The following is a 14,596-nucleotide window of genomic DNA, read 5'->3' as shown; positions in this document are numbered from 1 at the left end:
AGCCACGTCAGTGTTGGTCAGATGGCCGGTGGCCGCGTCAGCGCCGGCCGGTCAAATGGACTCAATCGGTAATAAGTGAAAATGTTTAAGACTGAATTGGCAAGAAGTGAAAAGGTTTAGGACTGAATTGGCAAACTTAAAAGGTTTAGGACCGAATTGGCAAAAGTGCAATAGGTTTATGACTTTTTTGACAATTTTCCCGTACAATAAGTTAAGGACTTTTTTGATAATTTTTCTCTCTATCGAATTTGAGCTGCCCATTATGACCAAAAAAAAGAATTGAGCTGCTCTTGAACCGGGTCATGTGGTCCACGTGTTTGGATTTGGTAGAGGGAGTTTATTTCTTGGGTCTGGTTCTATCCTATTTCTATTTTTATTTTATAAGCCATTGTGTGTGTTATGTGCTGTGCTCACATTTCGAAACTCTGCTTCCTTACTCACGCGGCCTCCACCCCAGCCCCCTAAAAGGTGGGGAATTGAACTTGGTAGAGGGAGTCAGCATCGTGAGGGTTTGCAAGTGAGGCTGTCTGTGGTCGGGGCGGCGATGCCATGTTGCTCTAAGCGCAACGTCAACGTCGTGAAGCTACAATTTCTTTGTATTGTACCAAAAATCTCTTTCCACTAGTTAATAATTTAGTTAAGTCGACGCAAGGTCTCCGTCTTCGTCTTCCGGAGAGGGGAGCCTCGACTCATAAGTAAAGAAGTCCTCCAAGGCGAAACCCCCAAAGCCACCAAAGCCGCTATAATTAACCCAAAAACCTCTCACCGTAAGCATCAAGCCGTAGAGCACTACACTTTTGACACTAGAGAGTACCTCATAGCTTATCATATCCGTAGGCATATTGATATTGATCAGAATCAATGTGGGCGGGAGCAAGAGCAAAGATAAGAGAGGAAAAGGGTGAGACCAAGGAGTCAAGTGGCACTGCCATGGCCGAGGAAGCGATCGCCGGTTTGGCGATCTGAGCTGTGCGTGCTGGCGTGGCCAGTCTGATGGGTGACTCGTTCAAGTCCAGTGGAAGGAAGACCATAAAAGCTCCCAGGAGGGGCAAGCGCATCTTCCGGGACGAGTTCGCCAGGGACCCTGCTGCCTACTTTCGCGACCTGCGGAAGTAGTTGCTACTTGCTAGCCACCAAGTAAAAGGAGAAATTTGTGTTGTTGCTTGCGGTCTAATGTCTCTCTTTTGGTTTAGCATGGCGTCTTTACCTTTACGGTCCGTGTATTTATATGGTACATTTTGTACTCTATTCTCGTGCTTAATGCTGGTATGTTTACATAGTAGTTTTTCATTGTAGACAGTAGTCATCGGCTGCACCATGTACCTCAACCCACAGGCTGTATCGCTTTTCCTCGACGACATTGACCATGACTTGCAAAGACCTGCAAAGTGTGCCTTTGGAGGTACAGCCATTTGCCATCCCCCAATACTGCTGCTTGCATTTGACCAGTGCTTTGAAGCGTGGAAGGTGGTCAGTCGAAAAATTCCATTGCCAGTTCTACATGGTCCTGGTGATTTGGCTGAACAACCATTGCAGGAGTTGGAGATGGTGACTGGCATGGACCCATTGACTAGACAAAGTACCTATATATATTCACTCATAACGTAGTTTGTAAGCATAGATGGAATGGACCCAATGACCTACTCACGATCACGGCAAACAAGAGATAAAAGCAAGAACAAAAACAAGAGAGGGGAAAGAGAGAAAGAAGCCTCAGTAAAATGAATTGGTTATTTATATATCACTAAAATCGAGAAGAATTGGAGGATGACATTTCTACTTGCCCTTGGTCTCCATCTATCTTATTCTCTTATGTGCTGGCAACTTGAATTTTCTCACAACGTATCCGGAGACGTTATAGAATCATAAGCAGTTGATGGATCCCACCCTGGGGGCTTGATGTTTGGCCAATCTCCACGGCATCCCAACCTTATGTACAGGCTCTTCTTATCTGCAAGGACGAGACAGAACCGATGAGATTTACGGTTCAATCAGAGCTTTTTACTGCACAGAGAACAAATTCCAAGGTTGTTTTCATTACAGCATCAAGTACAAAGCGGCACTAGCCATTATTGTTTAGGAATCTTATAGACACGCTGGTTTCATAATTTCGTTAAAATGAATTGAGGTGGCATTTTAATCTGATCTTTGTGGCTCAACCCTCCAAGGTCTGTTTCAGCATCAGCTTCCTCTGGCATTACGATAGGTTCCCCTATTTCATAGCATTTTCAATACACAGGTCATGTGTAGTTTGACGAACTTTTACCTGGGAGCTTCCTATCTGATAAAACTAATCGTTTGAGTGCACTCAGAGATGCTTGAGCCACGGTTTTGGAGTAATCGGCATCCCAACCTTGGACCTTGACAACAACATCTGCATTTGCATAACCTAGACTCCCATCTTCAATGTGTCTTCTGGCCTCTTTCTGAGCCGAGTCTTCGTCTGCAAAAAAAATTACAACTTACTTCAGATGAAATCATCACAAGGGTCCGTAATACTGCAACTAAATGGAAAGGTGGCCATCATTTAGCCTCCAACCCTGTTTCAGGTTCAGTCAAACTTCCAGCAGAATTGAAATGATTTTGCATGACATCATTTGAACCATTTGGAAAATGCACAATAACAACCTCCTTTTCCACTTTGAACTTCAGCAAGGATAGATATTATATCAGTTGGCGAACCAAGTAATTTCAGCAGCATCGAAGGTCCTTACAAGCCACTAAATTTGATTATCATTCTGTCTCTACCACTCAAAGATCATCAGGAAAACTGATTCAATGGCAAAATGCATGGGGGAGGCACGCATCAGTAGACTACCTGTTGCTTCAGTTGTAGACAACCATACAGTAAATCCTGCGTAAAGGTGCTGCCATTTATCAGCTCTTCGAGCAGCACCCTGCTGCCCTCCTAAAGTTGCGACAACAGCCCGGACGTGACTTTGCAAAACAAATCAAAGAGAGAAAAGAGAAAAGAATGAGTCATTTGTGAAGGCAAGAGTTTCAAACAACTGCATCACATAATGCGTATACCTACTGAGGCTTTCTAATAAGACACCCTCTGCTTCAGCAATGGCATCATATCCTTCAGCAAGCGCCCCTGGAGATGATTAGACTCATTAATGCACTGCAAGATGGGCACTGCAGGTCATTTCAAGATTGCCAAAGCGAAAGTTGCTATATCTACTTATACATGTTTTTTTCAAATATGAGAATTTTCTAATCCATTTTCCTTTGTAGTTTCTTCTAATTTTATTTCAGAATATGTACAGAGATACAAATAACATTCCGAATGCCATCTTCAGCGTGGATTGGCAGTATGCTGAACTCAACACTATCAATTGCTGCTTTAAAACATCACCAGATTATGTTAATAAGTAAATTGCTCATATGTTGCTGATGTGTATGGTTTTAGCAACCATGGTACTTTCTTTGCAATGACCTGTAGTAATGAGATGAATCTACAAATTTTAACTATGGGTTTTTCAGTAGTCCTGTGCCCATTACTCTATCTGCCTGGAAATTTCCTACGTTGGTAATGACAGCTATTAAGTTACTGCACATATCAGCACATACCAATAGAATGACTATCACGAGATACTGTTTGATATTCTTTAGCATGGGACTATAGATGTGCCCTCTAACCAAAATGTGTGGTCCAGGACCAGATTTACGGCCCAGGATTGAAGGCATTTTATTAGCCTCTGTTTACAGCAGAGGTCTACTCACATGAATCGATTGTTTGCTTAGCAAATGTTTCGAGCAACTCCTTTGTCTCAAGAGGCGTGTACCTGCAGATCATATATTTGAGCTTTAGCAAGCAGCAAATCAGTCTAAAAACAAACAAAATATTATGACATTGAAAAGGCACTAGAAGTGATCGATCCTAAAGCTCATAACTGAATAATCGATTCCAAAGCTCTTAACACGTGACTCTTGTTCTAATCTTTCTCATTTCAGTCTCATTGGGATCTTGTGGGATTTCTTTCTTTCTTTTGGGTCGAGGTTTGATTGTAATGGTGAAATCAGAAAGGTGGAAATTTGGCAGATACTTTTCCAGAACCCAAGAAAGGATGAAACAATGTAATATTACCCAAGACCAACTGCAAGTTCTTTTGCCACTTTCTGGTTGATCTCCGTCGAGTCCCCAACAATATAAATGGATGTTCCTCTAAGTAGTTGCATCGACCCTGCAGTCAGCGACTCCCAAGACTCCACAATGTCAGGCCATTTCAATTCAGGATCCTGCTTCTTCATATTAATAACAAGCTGATCGTCATCTAAATACCTGCCCAAAACAAGAGTCCTCACATGAGCGCCCGGAAAATCTAGGCTATTATCATCAAGTACATACACACAGAGGACAACCAACCATATCGTTTCAGCCGACTTTATCCTATCAAAGAGAGAATCTGTTTCCATTAGCGTCGTGAGGGAACCAGAATGCTTAAGTTTGATCGTCAAGGAGGTGTCGTTTGCGTCCACGTGAATATCTCTGGGACCTGAAATGTCGACGCCGCCGAGCTGGAGTCGCAATTCCATATCGGAAGAACCATCTGAAAACTGCATTCGCTTCACCGGTCAGTTTTTCAGGAAATGCCTCTGATTATCATGCGATTACAGACATAATAACACTCCGATGGCACAGGTCGAGTGGAATTTGGAGAGTTCAGTGACAGTGTAAAAGCTCATTCCCATCTCTATGGTTACAAGCAGGATTCATCAGGGGAAGATCATCCTAAGCAAATTCACCAAAACAGAGACTTTACATCATATGTCCCTTAAGATAAAAACTACATCAACTGCGAAATTTCACATTTTGATGCTCGGGGTCGAGAGGAAATCCTATAGTCCCTTGTGCTACATTCGTTCTTCGGCATCGATGTACCGATGCGACACCGTCGCGAGTTCTAGACATATGCAAAATCTAATCTTTAACACAAGGCTACATTTCCTCCAACATCATACATAGACTCCGTGAGTTTCCGAGAAAATCTGCAACGATAATAGAAGCATTTCCTTGTCCCCTTCCTTTTCGACGAATCAGGAAACCAGAAACACACGACAACATCAAATTTCTGCTAAGACCAACACCGCGGCTCGATCCGCTTCAGCATGAAACATCAAACTACCACGAATTCCACGAAGCCGATCAGCTTCCGTTCCGCGGATTCCCGTCCGCAAAAAATCGAGAAACTCAAGGCTCACCTCGTAGCTGATCGGAGTGGCCGAAGAGAGGCTGCCGCCGCTGCCGCACGAGACGCGGCCCCGCGTCCTGAGCGCCGCCGCATCGCGCGATGCGAACCGACGGGCAGGGAGAGCAGAGCGATGAGAGGAAGACAACTTGAAGAAGCAAGGAGCAGGAGCGGCCGTAGCCATTTTCCCTCCGTCGAGCTCGATGCCAAGAAGCACAATCGGAGAAGCGGATAAGACGAGCTGGTTTTTCCTTCTCTTTTTACCCTTAATCATTTCGTACCAGTTATATGGGCCTGGGCCCAAAGAAAAGGCCCATTAAAATCCATATCCGAAAGCCGAACAAGCCTATTGGGATTACTCACTTGCCACATTACAACCGCCCTACATCAAGACATGTTCATAAGCCGCGCTTCTGATTAAGATCAATTAGTTTTGGCCCATATCGATTTAGGGGTTTAATTTTGTGGGATGGAAGTAATTGCCTTTCGGTTCCCCCCGAACGATTGTAGTACGATCGCGATAGTGTCTGCGAACATTTCATACGAGTTTGGAGGTCCGTCTGTCGGCGTCGCCTGATTCGGTCCGAGTTTCTTTCACGCGGGCGCGACGAAAATGTTTGAACTTGCTTATTAGGTTATTGTGACCGCGAGAGGCTTTAATTTTGGAACATGTAATTGAAAGGGTCCTTTTCCTACTCTCGACCTAACTAAAAATCCCATAAATCACATGGTTTTGACATGGGTAACTCGTCTTTGACTTCATTCATAGCCATAAAGTCCAAGAGAATCAGGAACGTGATCGACCGTGACCGTTCAATATGGAATGGACCAAGTCAATCCCGAATAGTTTATCTGTACTCCAGATTTTGGTTTCGAGAAGACGAAAAATAGGGCCCACTCAACCCATGGGCTAGCTAGCCAACTCGATGGACAGCCAATTTGGGTGTTCATGTCAGCATTAGGCAGGACCACTTCTAGTGTATCTAGCCTCGGCATGGCAGACATGGCGACCATGCATCAGTTGCGCAAACTCCAACTTACTAATCTCTGTTTTGGGGGGTCCATCGCCGGCGGAAAAAAGAAAAAAAAGGAAAGAAAAAACTCCCACAGACGGTATAAAAGACTCGATATGTCGGTATCCAACAGAGACGCGGTTGTATCGGTGCTGCGTCGCTCGCGAAAACCGCCTTGCCCCGTGTAAGCTCAAAAGATGGTCCAGATTGTCCGATGCCCGCTTAACATGTGAGATCGTTTTCAAATTTCGTTCTCTCTTTTCATTTCATCTTTGGACCTTCCTGCGGACCCCCCCGCTACGATCCATGAATCAACTGTTCTCGTTTCAACACATTGTCACGCATAAGAGAGAGAGAGAGAGAGAGGGAGGGAGGGAGGGGTCACGTCAATGCGTTCAAAAAAGTGAGTAATAATGAATGAATGAATGATTCAATCGAGGGCTTTTCGGATACAAGATAAAAAGCAAGAACTTCTGAGGGGAATATCAGAGACCCCCCCCCCCCCCCCTCGCTCGTAGGACGCAAACTCCATCTCGTGGAAAAACCACCAAAAGAATATATCCGTCACCAAAGAAATCGTCACACGAAATCCCTCCTTTAGAAGTCGATAAAACGCTCCAACTTTTCCTCGCAATTATCAAGCGTGCCGCAAGTAACTTAGCACGCCCACGGCCATGAAAAAGGGACACTGAAAAACAGAGGAAGAAAATGAATATCGAATTCTTTTTCGACGTTTTCCAACATAACATGGTACCCATGCTTCGGATCCAGAGCCGTAAACTTATGCAAATAGTACCCATGTTTATTCATTGATCAATAACTCGACATGGGGGCTAAATCTTTGTTTTTACCGGCTTTTCTCGGAACAAAAACAAAAAGAAAGGACCACCCCCCCCTCCCCACAATGGTGGCCAAATCTCATTTGATTCCACAAAAGGCGATGGACGCTCAGGGCGCGTTTGGCAACCGGCCAAACAGTAACTATTTCTATTCTTTCGTTCCTAGAGTCAGTTTTGGAACAGAAATTAGTTGGTAAATTTTTTGTTCCCGGGCACAAAATTATTCCCAGAATCAGTTATGGAACAAAATCAAGAAACAAGGGAACAATAATCAGAAATGGAAAAGAAATTTTTTTTCTTCTTCTTCTTCCTAGCCTATGGCCGGTTGTCGGCCGCCGCCGGTCCTGACGACCGACCACAGGCTAGGGCCGGCAAGGGAGTCGTGGCCCTTGTAGGATCTGGCATGGGCGACCCTCGTTGTCGCCCTTGCCGGATCTAGCGAGGCCTCACCCAGGCCGCCGAGCGCAACCCTTGCCCAGGTCGCTAGCCACCCTCGCCGGCCCTGGCCTGTGGCTGGTCGCCGACACCAGCGACCTGGCCATGGCCAAGGAAGGGGAAGAAGAAGAAAAAAAACAGTAAAATAAAAAGAAAAAAAATTAAAAAATTTCTAAATATTATTATTAAAAAGAATTTTATGTAATTACCAAACATATTTATGTTCTTTTTCTATTCCAAACACTTTCAAATACTTAAAAATTGTTCCCGAGCAAGGAATTAAAAAGACTCATTTCTGAACGAAAATTATTTTCGGGAATATAATGGCTGTCAAACGCACCTTTATAGAAACAATCGATGAGGTAATACATCATGTCGGATCTGCCATGACCAAACAGGAAATTAAAAAAAAAAACTTATATATATTTGAAAAAAAAAAAAGAAGAACAGAGAAAAAGACAGAAAACACAAAAAACAAAAAAAGGGATGAACAGTCCTCCTTGAATGCCGGTCAGACAAAGACAGGAGAGAGGAGGAGTGGTCGCTTTCGCCCTCATCCCCCCCCCCCCCCCCCTCCCACGCACATGAAAAGACAGGAGCTGCTACAGAGCGCCTCCTCCTACTGTTACTGCTTCTGCTCCCCTTCGCTTCCGCTGCTGCTACGGTGACAGCCCTCACCCGCCACACCCCGCCAGCGAGGGGTCAATCATGATGCAATGGATTGCGAAATGATTTCCCCCCTCCCCCTCGTAACCCCCGCCTCCTCCTCCTCCTCCCCCCCGCGCGCCCCGATCGGACGGCGACACGTGTCCCCCCGTGTCGTTGACCGTAACCCTAACCGCGCCCCCCGGGCCCCGCGGCCGTCGACCCGTCCACGTCCCTCGGCACGTGTGGACGGGAATTTCTTCCTCTTTTTTTTCCGAGGGCGAAAAAGCGAAAAATTAAAAAAAAAAAATGTCCACGTCCCACTTTTTGTTATTTTTTCGGTTTTTTCGAATTAAAGAAATATTCAATTTTATGCTGTTTGTTCCATCAGGATATTCCCCCCGGAGCTGAATAAAGAATGATCCTCTTGCCTCCCGCGAGAATTTCGCCTTATACTGCGTCGTAAGACTAGGGTTCCCTCTAATTTTCTTTTTTTTCCATTTTCTTTTTTTTTTGTCGTTTTGTAGCTTGTGTCTCTGCAAAAAGAATGCATAGATATACTTTTTCCTTTTTAAATTTTTAGGACCAGGGAAAAAAAAAAGAAAAAGGAAAGGGTTTTTTTTTCGACAGTATATTCTAAAAGAGATTCAGCAGCTTATGCGATTGTTTGTGCCTTTATTTATTTATTTTTAAAATCTCGGGCAATAAAAAGAGTTGGATATTTTTTTTTACCATTATATAAAGCATTCCTTATTTTTGCTCCGTGGGCGATTTTAATCGATGAGAAATGATTATGTAGATAACCTTTTCTTGCGCACTGATACGCGTCGTTTTGTTAGAGGACGGAGTTAATTTGTCAAAAAAGTCTAGGACCATTAAGCGAATGATTGTGTTAACGAGTGCTTCAAGGGAGACTTGTCGGACACCTTAATGATCAAAGTTTGGAATTTTCAATGCACCGTCTTTCTCGTGTTATGGATAGTCATTGTACTAAAACTGAAAACATTTCTTTATCGATTATGGCTATAAGTGCTTCGAGAGCACTCTTTGCAAATTCCATAGAGATCGAGGGCTAAATAGATGTAAAGTTCACTATTAATTACTCTAGATATTGCTAAAAAGATGTAATTTCAAGATTTATTTCAATATATTTTCTCACATTTCAAATTATCTTCTCTTAAATTTTTCATTAATATATTTTCCCATTTTCGTAGAGTTAATTTGACTGCTTATTACTCTAGACACTATTTTTAAGAGATGTCAGGGTGCGTTTGTTTGAGGGAAAGTATTTTTCGGGAATTCGTTTTTCGGACTTGTACCAGTTTGGTTCGCTGAAAATGATAAGTCAATCGAACACACCTTTCAGTCAAGGAAAATATTTATGTATAAAATTAGGAAATTGAATTTCCTAATCTAAGAAGGTGAAAACACTTTCCAGAATTGTTTATCTTGAATTTGTTACTATTTTATTTTTCTTTTTTCTTGTCTTTCTTTTTTTTCCTTTCTTTTTTTTTTCTTTTTCCCTTTTCTTTTTCCTCCCTCCGTCGGTCGCTGGTCTCGGCAACAATTGGCGAAACAAACACATTTTGAAATTATTTTCCAAATAAGATCCAAACACCAGAAAAAAATTTTCGATCACGTATCACCAAACAAAGAAAAACTAACCATTTTCCTAGAAAATGATTTCCTGAAAAACATTGTCCAAAAAACATTACGTTTTTCCGTAAAACAAACGCACTCTTAATATGTATTATAATACTCATAAAAGAAAGGACTTTACTCTATTTACCCTTCATGTTAAATGTACTCATTGTGCAAAAGTGAACCTCACAATGCATAGATAAGTTCATAAATCAAAATAAGTATTGTGATGGGCTGCCATTGAGAATTTTAAGAAACGAGTCGTATTCCATACTCAATAAGATTTATCCACATCGCTTGATTTCTCATTTTTGTATATCAGTCTCGTTGCATGTAGCACCATACTAAAACCTAATTTTGATTCCATATCCATCAAATTAAATTTACAACGGGACACAGGAGTACGAAAAGATGCAATAGGCAAGTGATTACGGCTTTCGGCTCGTTCCAAGGGGCCCACGTGTCCGAAGCCATTTGCAGCATTATTTTCTCGTGGCCGAACTAATCCTTGCTAGGAACAGGTTCGTAACGTCGCACATTGGTGAAACTACATTGACATGCTCGTCTCTGGCTTCCAAAAGGCGCCCTAAGAGCAGGAGGCGTACGTCCGCAGGTCAAGTAGCCACGAACTCTTGCGATAATACTCCGAGGTGGTCGCAATGCCGGGCGTCACTTCCCGCTTTTTTTTAAATCACATTTTTTTTCCCAAAAAAAAAAATTTTAAAGAAAGAGGAGTTAAAAAGAAAGGTGGAGAAAAAACAAAGCATCTGTACATGTAGTACTAAAGGCTGCTCAGGCAGGATTATATCAGCTCTTTTTCTTTCCTAATTTTTTTCCCCCTGGGGTGCATGGACTTTCATGCATTCGAGTCACTTTAGCCGGGCCCCACGCAGCAAACATCTTTTTTTTTTTGTTTAAACGAAAGGAAACAAAAGATCAAAAAAAAAAAAAAGAAGAACGAAGAAGAAAAGAGAAGATGACGAGCGATACGCGGGTGAAAAACGAAGGGCTGTGTCAGGGGCCGCACAGCGTCACCTCAACCGTCGCTTTCGCGTACCCCCTCTTCCCTCCCCCCTCTGACGGGGGCAGATCCGACGGCTGGCAGACCCCTGCGGGCGCCTGACCACCCCCCACCCGCGGGATGGTCGACACGTGTACCCGGCGGGGAGGTGCAATGATGGAGTAATGATGGTTGAATAATTGGACATTCTGACCAGATTGGCAGCAAATACACTGGTGCAGCAGCTGCTGCACCACCACCACCACCACCGATGCCTGATGGGAAATAAAAAAAACCTGACCTCCCTCTGTACGGATCTCTTCCCTATATGGGGAGCGGGAGGTTTCAGGCTTCAGCAGCTCCGCCCTTCAATGGAAGAAGAAGAAGAAGAAGAAGAAAAATCGAACATATTACAGTTAAATCAACCAAACTAGCACGTATTATATGGTGTGCGTAAGGGCGTGCATTGGTACCGGTCTAACTTGAGAATTGGACCGGATCGGACCGAACCGAACGGTTCTAAGTGATTCTCACGGTGGGATCGGAAATAACTAGTTCGGTTCTTGGTTTCTGAGAAGAATCGGCCTGAAGTATATTATTTGTTTCGCTTTTTTAATAAGCAAGGGTAAGAAGTACATATTATTCGTGGGAGTAATCTCTTCTTTTGCTAGTAACTTCCCTTTGGTTGGTGACTTCATCTTATACTAAAGTAACCGTCGGTATTTATTTGGGAGCTTTTGAAAAAGAAAATAAACCATTTTAGAAAAATAACACCTTTGGTTCCCAAGACAACCTGGAAACCAGAGTGGGACTGGCTGGTTTTGTTGTAGTGTAGACAAGATCGGTTTCTGGTTCCACGGATTCCGGGGTGGGTCGTGCAAGGTGGGACTCGACACATCGTGAAATCAATTACCTCTAGTTGTGCGGGTTGCCAGTTAAATGTCTTGTTCATATATTAAATTTTCCGAATCAACGTATCGATGGCATCATTAAAGATTGAAACTTCTTTTGGTTTCAATAGGTCGGCAACACATGGTGAGTTGATTCTCTGCGTCTCTCTCATTCCATCCTTTGTCTGTTGTCTTTACTCATCACTCCTTCCAAAGCGAGACAAAGGACCGTCCTTTCTCAGCAAGGACTTAATGTGTTCTCTGTGCTTTGAACTGACTAACTTTCAGGAATAGTGCATGCAAATTCACTGTATTCCTCCAGATCCTCTAGTCCTAGTTTTAACGTGTTACTCACCTATGTGAGCTCGAGCTTTCCTGGCTAGCTTGAATCACAGTAAAGATAAAGCGAAGAGCAAGTGCAGAAAGAACCGATTCGTGTAACGATGTCATAAACTTGTAGCGGCTCTTCAATCAAAACAGAAGAGATTCGAGTACCCGCGGAGAGTCTGGCGGTGCACGACCTACATTTCACTGTGCTAGACGGCTGTGATCGCGACCGTTCGCAACCATACATCCGGCTCTTGTGCTATATATCATGCATTGTATGTTGACAGCAATGTTGGGGAGTGACTTCATTCAAGATTTGGGCATGTCATGCTTTGTGGATGGTCTGTATGAATGGTCAAAGTAGATGGCCCGGTATCTACTGTGTCTGTAGCACCTGACGGGGGATCTATGTGTGGGTGACACCATTAAATTCTTTTGTAATTGAAGCAGGTGAGACTTCAAATCATCTTTTGTACACAGCATTATTACGTCTTGTCCTTCACACAGTCCAAGCGGAATGGAATATCCACATAATGCTTGGAATAGACACATTACCTTAAAGAATTTGGTAGATCACGGTCGAAAGTGAAAAAAAAGTTTCCGCCTAGATCCGGCTCATGTGGATCGGGCAGGTGAACCGCCGGATCTGATGGCTCGAGACTGTATGGAGATTCCCACGGGGGGACACGTGGCGCATTTCGACACCATAGCAAGAAAAGAAATGTGGAGAGGAATCTCGATTTCATATGACGGGAACGTGATTATCTTGATACCAAAATGACTTTACTTGTACTGAGGTGCTTTTTGTGGAAAAAAAATCAAAGCTCTATGATGATAGACAAAATTTTATAGTATTAATGCCATGAAATGGACTGATTTATTATTGATAAGAAAGCGATGACATGACGCTATCTCTTGCCTTTACACGGTAAATAAAGTATTTCGTGTGCTTGGAGGGGCCCTTATGCTATTCCAAATGTTCTTTTTTTTTTCCTCCTAATTATGTTCTGTAGTTTTAAATTCTGCTTTTGGAGAACTATCCTTTTCCTTCTATTCCAACTCTTTGGGAAAATAGCCAAATGCACTAATAAGGGTGTTCCAAGCATGATAATCTTTGAGCCATTGTGAGAGCAACAACATGATGTGTATCAAATTCTTGAAGAAATGGACTCCAGAACAATTTATAATTATTTACTATTTATTTTTATAGTCTAGGACACGTTATTAATTTCACAGCAGATTAAGAACCGTCACTTAATCATTTCTCCACTACAAGTAATTGCCATTCACGGATCAAATGTATAGGTAAAATATCAGGAAAACCAAATGCATAGTTTTTAAGGTCTATATCAACAACGGATTTTTCAGGCTGTGTCGACCATTTTCAATCCGACCTTGGAATACCGAACATTGAAGACTTGTGTCATCAAATAATTGACCATTAGTACATATATGGGGCTCTGATTTTTACATAGAATTGGTCAAGTTTAGTAATAAGCCTGTTTAAGATGAAAAATCCGCTTTCTGATCCATTTCAAGAAGCATATAACATGGCTGAAGAAGAGTGGCTCGAGGTTTGAGCGGCCAGATTTCATCCACGATATCCGTCTCACTTTTTTCTCACCGAAAATCTTAAACTTTTGATTTATTTAATGAAAGAAATCTTACAGGGAGAGAGACATTGAAAGTTGGAGTGGCGTCAATCATGACTGCAATTATTGCTGAAAAGCTACCATGCAGAACAGAGCCCTCCTCAAACGTGGCGGTGGCACCACCATCGTCAGATTAGCATTAGCAACTGGCCTTGTGCCCTAGATGTTGGAACTACTTAGAAGGTTTTTAGGTTCATCTATTACGCGAAAAATGAATAAAAATAATTATTTGTGTCTTTTGAAATAATTAATCAATAAAAAATATTTAAAAAAATATCATAAAAAATCCTAAATTATGCCACTTGTGATAAATTTACCCTGAACTTTTTTTTTGTGACACGAAAAATTCAAAATTATGCCACTTGTGACACATTTACCCCACAATATTTTGACCAAAGGGCATTTTCGTCTTTTTCTTTTTTCTGTTCTTCTCTCTTCCCTCCACCGGCCATGGTGGAGGGAAGCTAGCGAGGACGGCCCTCGCCGGCGTTGGGGTTGGGCGAGGGCAGCCCTTGCCCGCCCAGGCGAGGGTCACCCTCGCCAGATTCGGCGAGGGCGGTCCTCGCCAGCTTCCCTCCGCCATGTCCGACGGAGGGAAGAGAGAAAAAAAAAAGAGGAAAAAAAACAAAAAAAAGAAAAAAGACGAAAATGCCCTTGGGCCAAAGTATTATGGGGTAAATGTGTCACAAGTGGTATAATTTGGGGTTTTTCATGTCATAAAAAAAAGTTAAGGGTAAATTTGTCACAAGTGGCATAGTTTGGGGTTTTTGGTGGTATTTTCTCAAAATATTTTTATTATCGATAATAATATATATCTAAATATTTTCGTAAGCGATAAAAATATTTTTCGTTCGTTTATTTTTGGAAACGATACAAGTGATCATTTTTAGGAAAATATTTTTCAAATCGCTCATTTTTCGTGAAACAACGCACCTGCAAAATTCATTTATTGGTTAATGCAG

The 14,596-nt window shown here is 42.5% G+C and overlaps 1 protein-coding gene and 1 long non-coding RNA gene across 2 annotated transcripts; one reads left to right on the top strand and one right to left on the bottom strand.

Annotated features, from left to right (window-relative positions):
* Nucleotides 1-115: 115 nt before the first annotated feature.
* On the top strand, nucleotides 116-3,386 carry LOC130135421 (uncharacterized). Its single transcript, XR_008814817.1, has 3 exons — nucleotides 116-299; nucleotides 333-2,049; nucleotides 2,186-3,386. It is a non-coding gene; the product is annotated as an uncharacterized LOC130135421 (long non-coding RNA).
* On the bottom strand, nucleotides 1,718-5,433 carry LOC115685462 (probable inactive shikimate kinase like 2, chloroplastic). Its single transcript, XM_030610545.2, has 8 exons — nucleotides 5,206-5,433; nucleotides 4,370-4,560; nucleotides 4,091-4,285; nucleotides 3,727-3,788; nucleotides 3,031-3,097; nucleotides 2,819-2,937; nucleotides 2,267-2,443; nucleotides 1,718-1,951 (listed from the first exon to the last, which is right to left on the bottom strand). Exons 1-8 carry the CDS (start codon nucleotides 5,374-5,376, stop codon nucleotides 1,836-1,838), a joined length of 1,098 nt encoding a protein of 365 aa, XP_030466405.1. The 5' UTR covers nucleotides 5,377-5,433; the 3' UTR covers nucleotides 1,718-1,835.
* Nucleotides 5,434-14,596: the final 9,163 nt, after the last annotated feature.

The sequence above is a fragment of the Syzygium oleosum genome, unplaced genomic scaffold, assembly GCF_021117445.2.
Source record: "Syzygium oleosum isolate NSW1041296 unplaced genomic scaffold, Sole_v2.1 Sole_v2.32, whole genome shotgun sequence".
Lineage (NCBI taxonomy): Eukaryota > Viridiplantae > Streptophyta > Magnoliopsida > Myrtales > Myrtaceae > Syzygium > Syzygium oleosum.
Note: the sequence above shows the minus strand (reverse complement) of the source record. Positions and strands in the feature narration are given on the sequence as shown.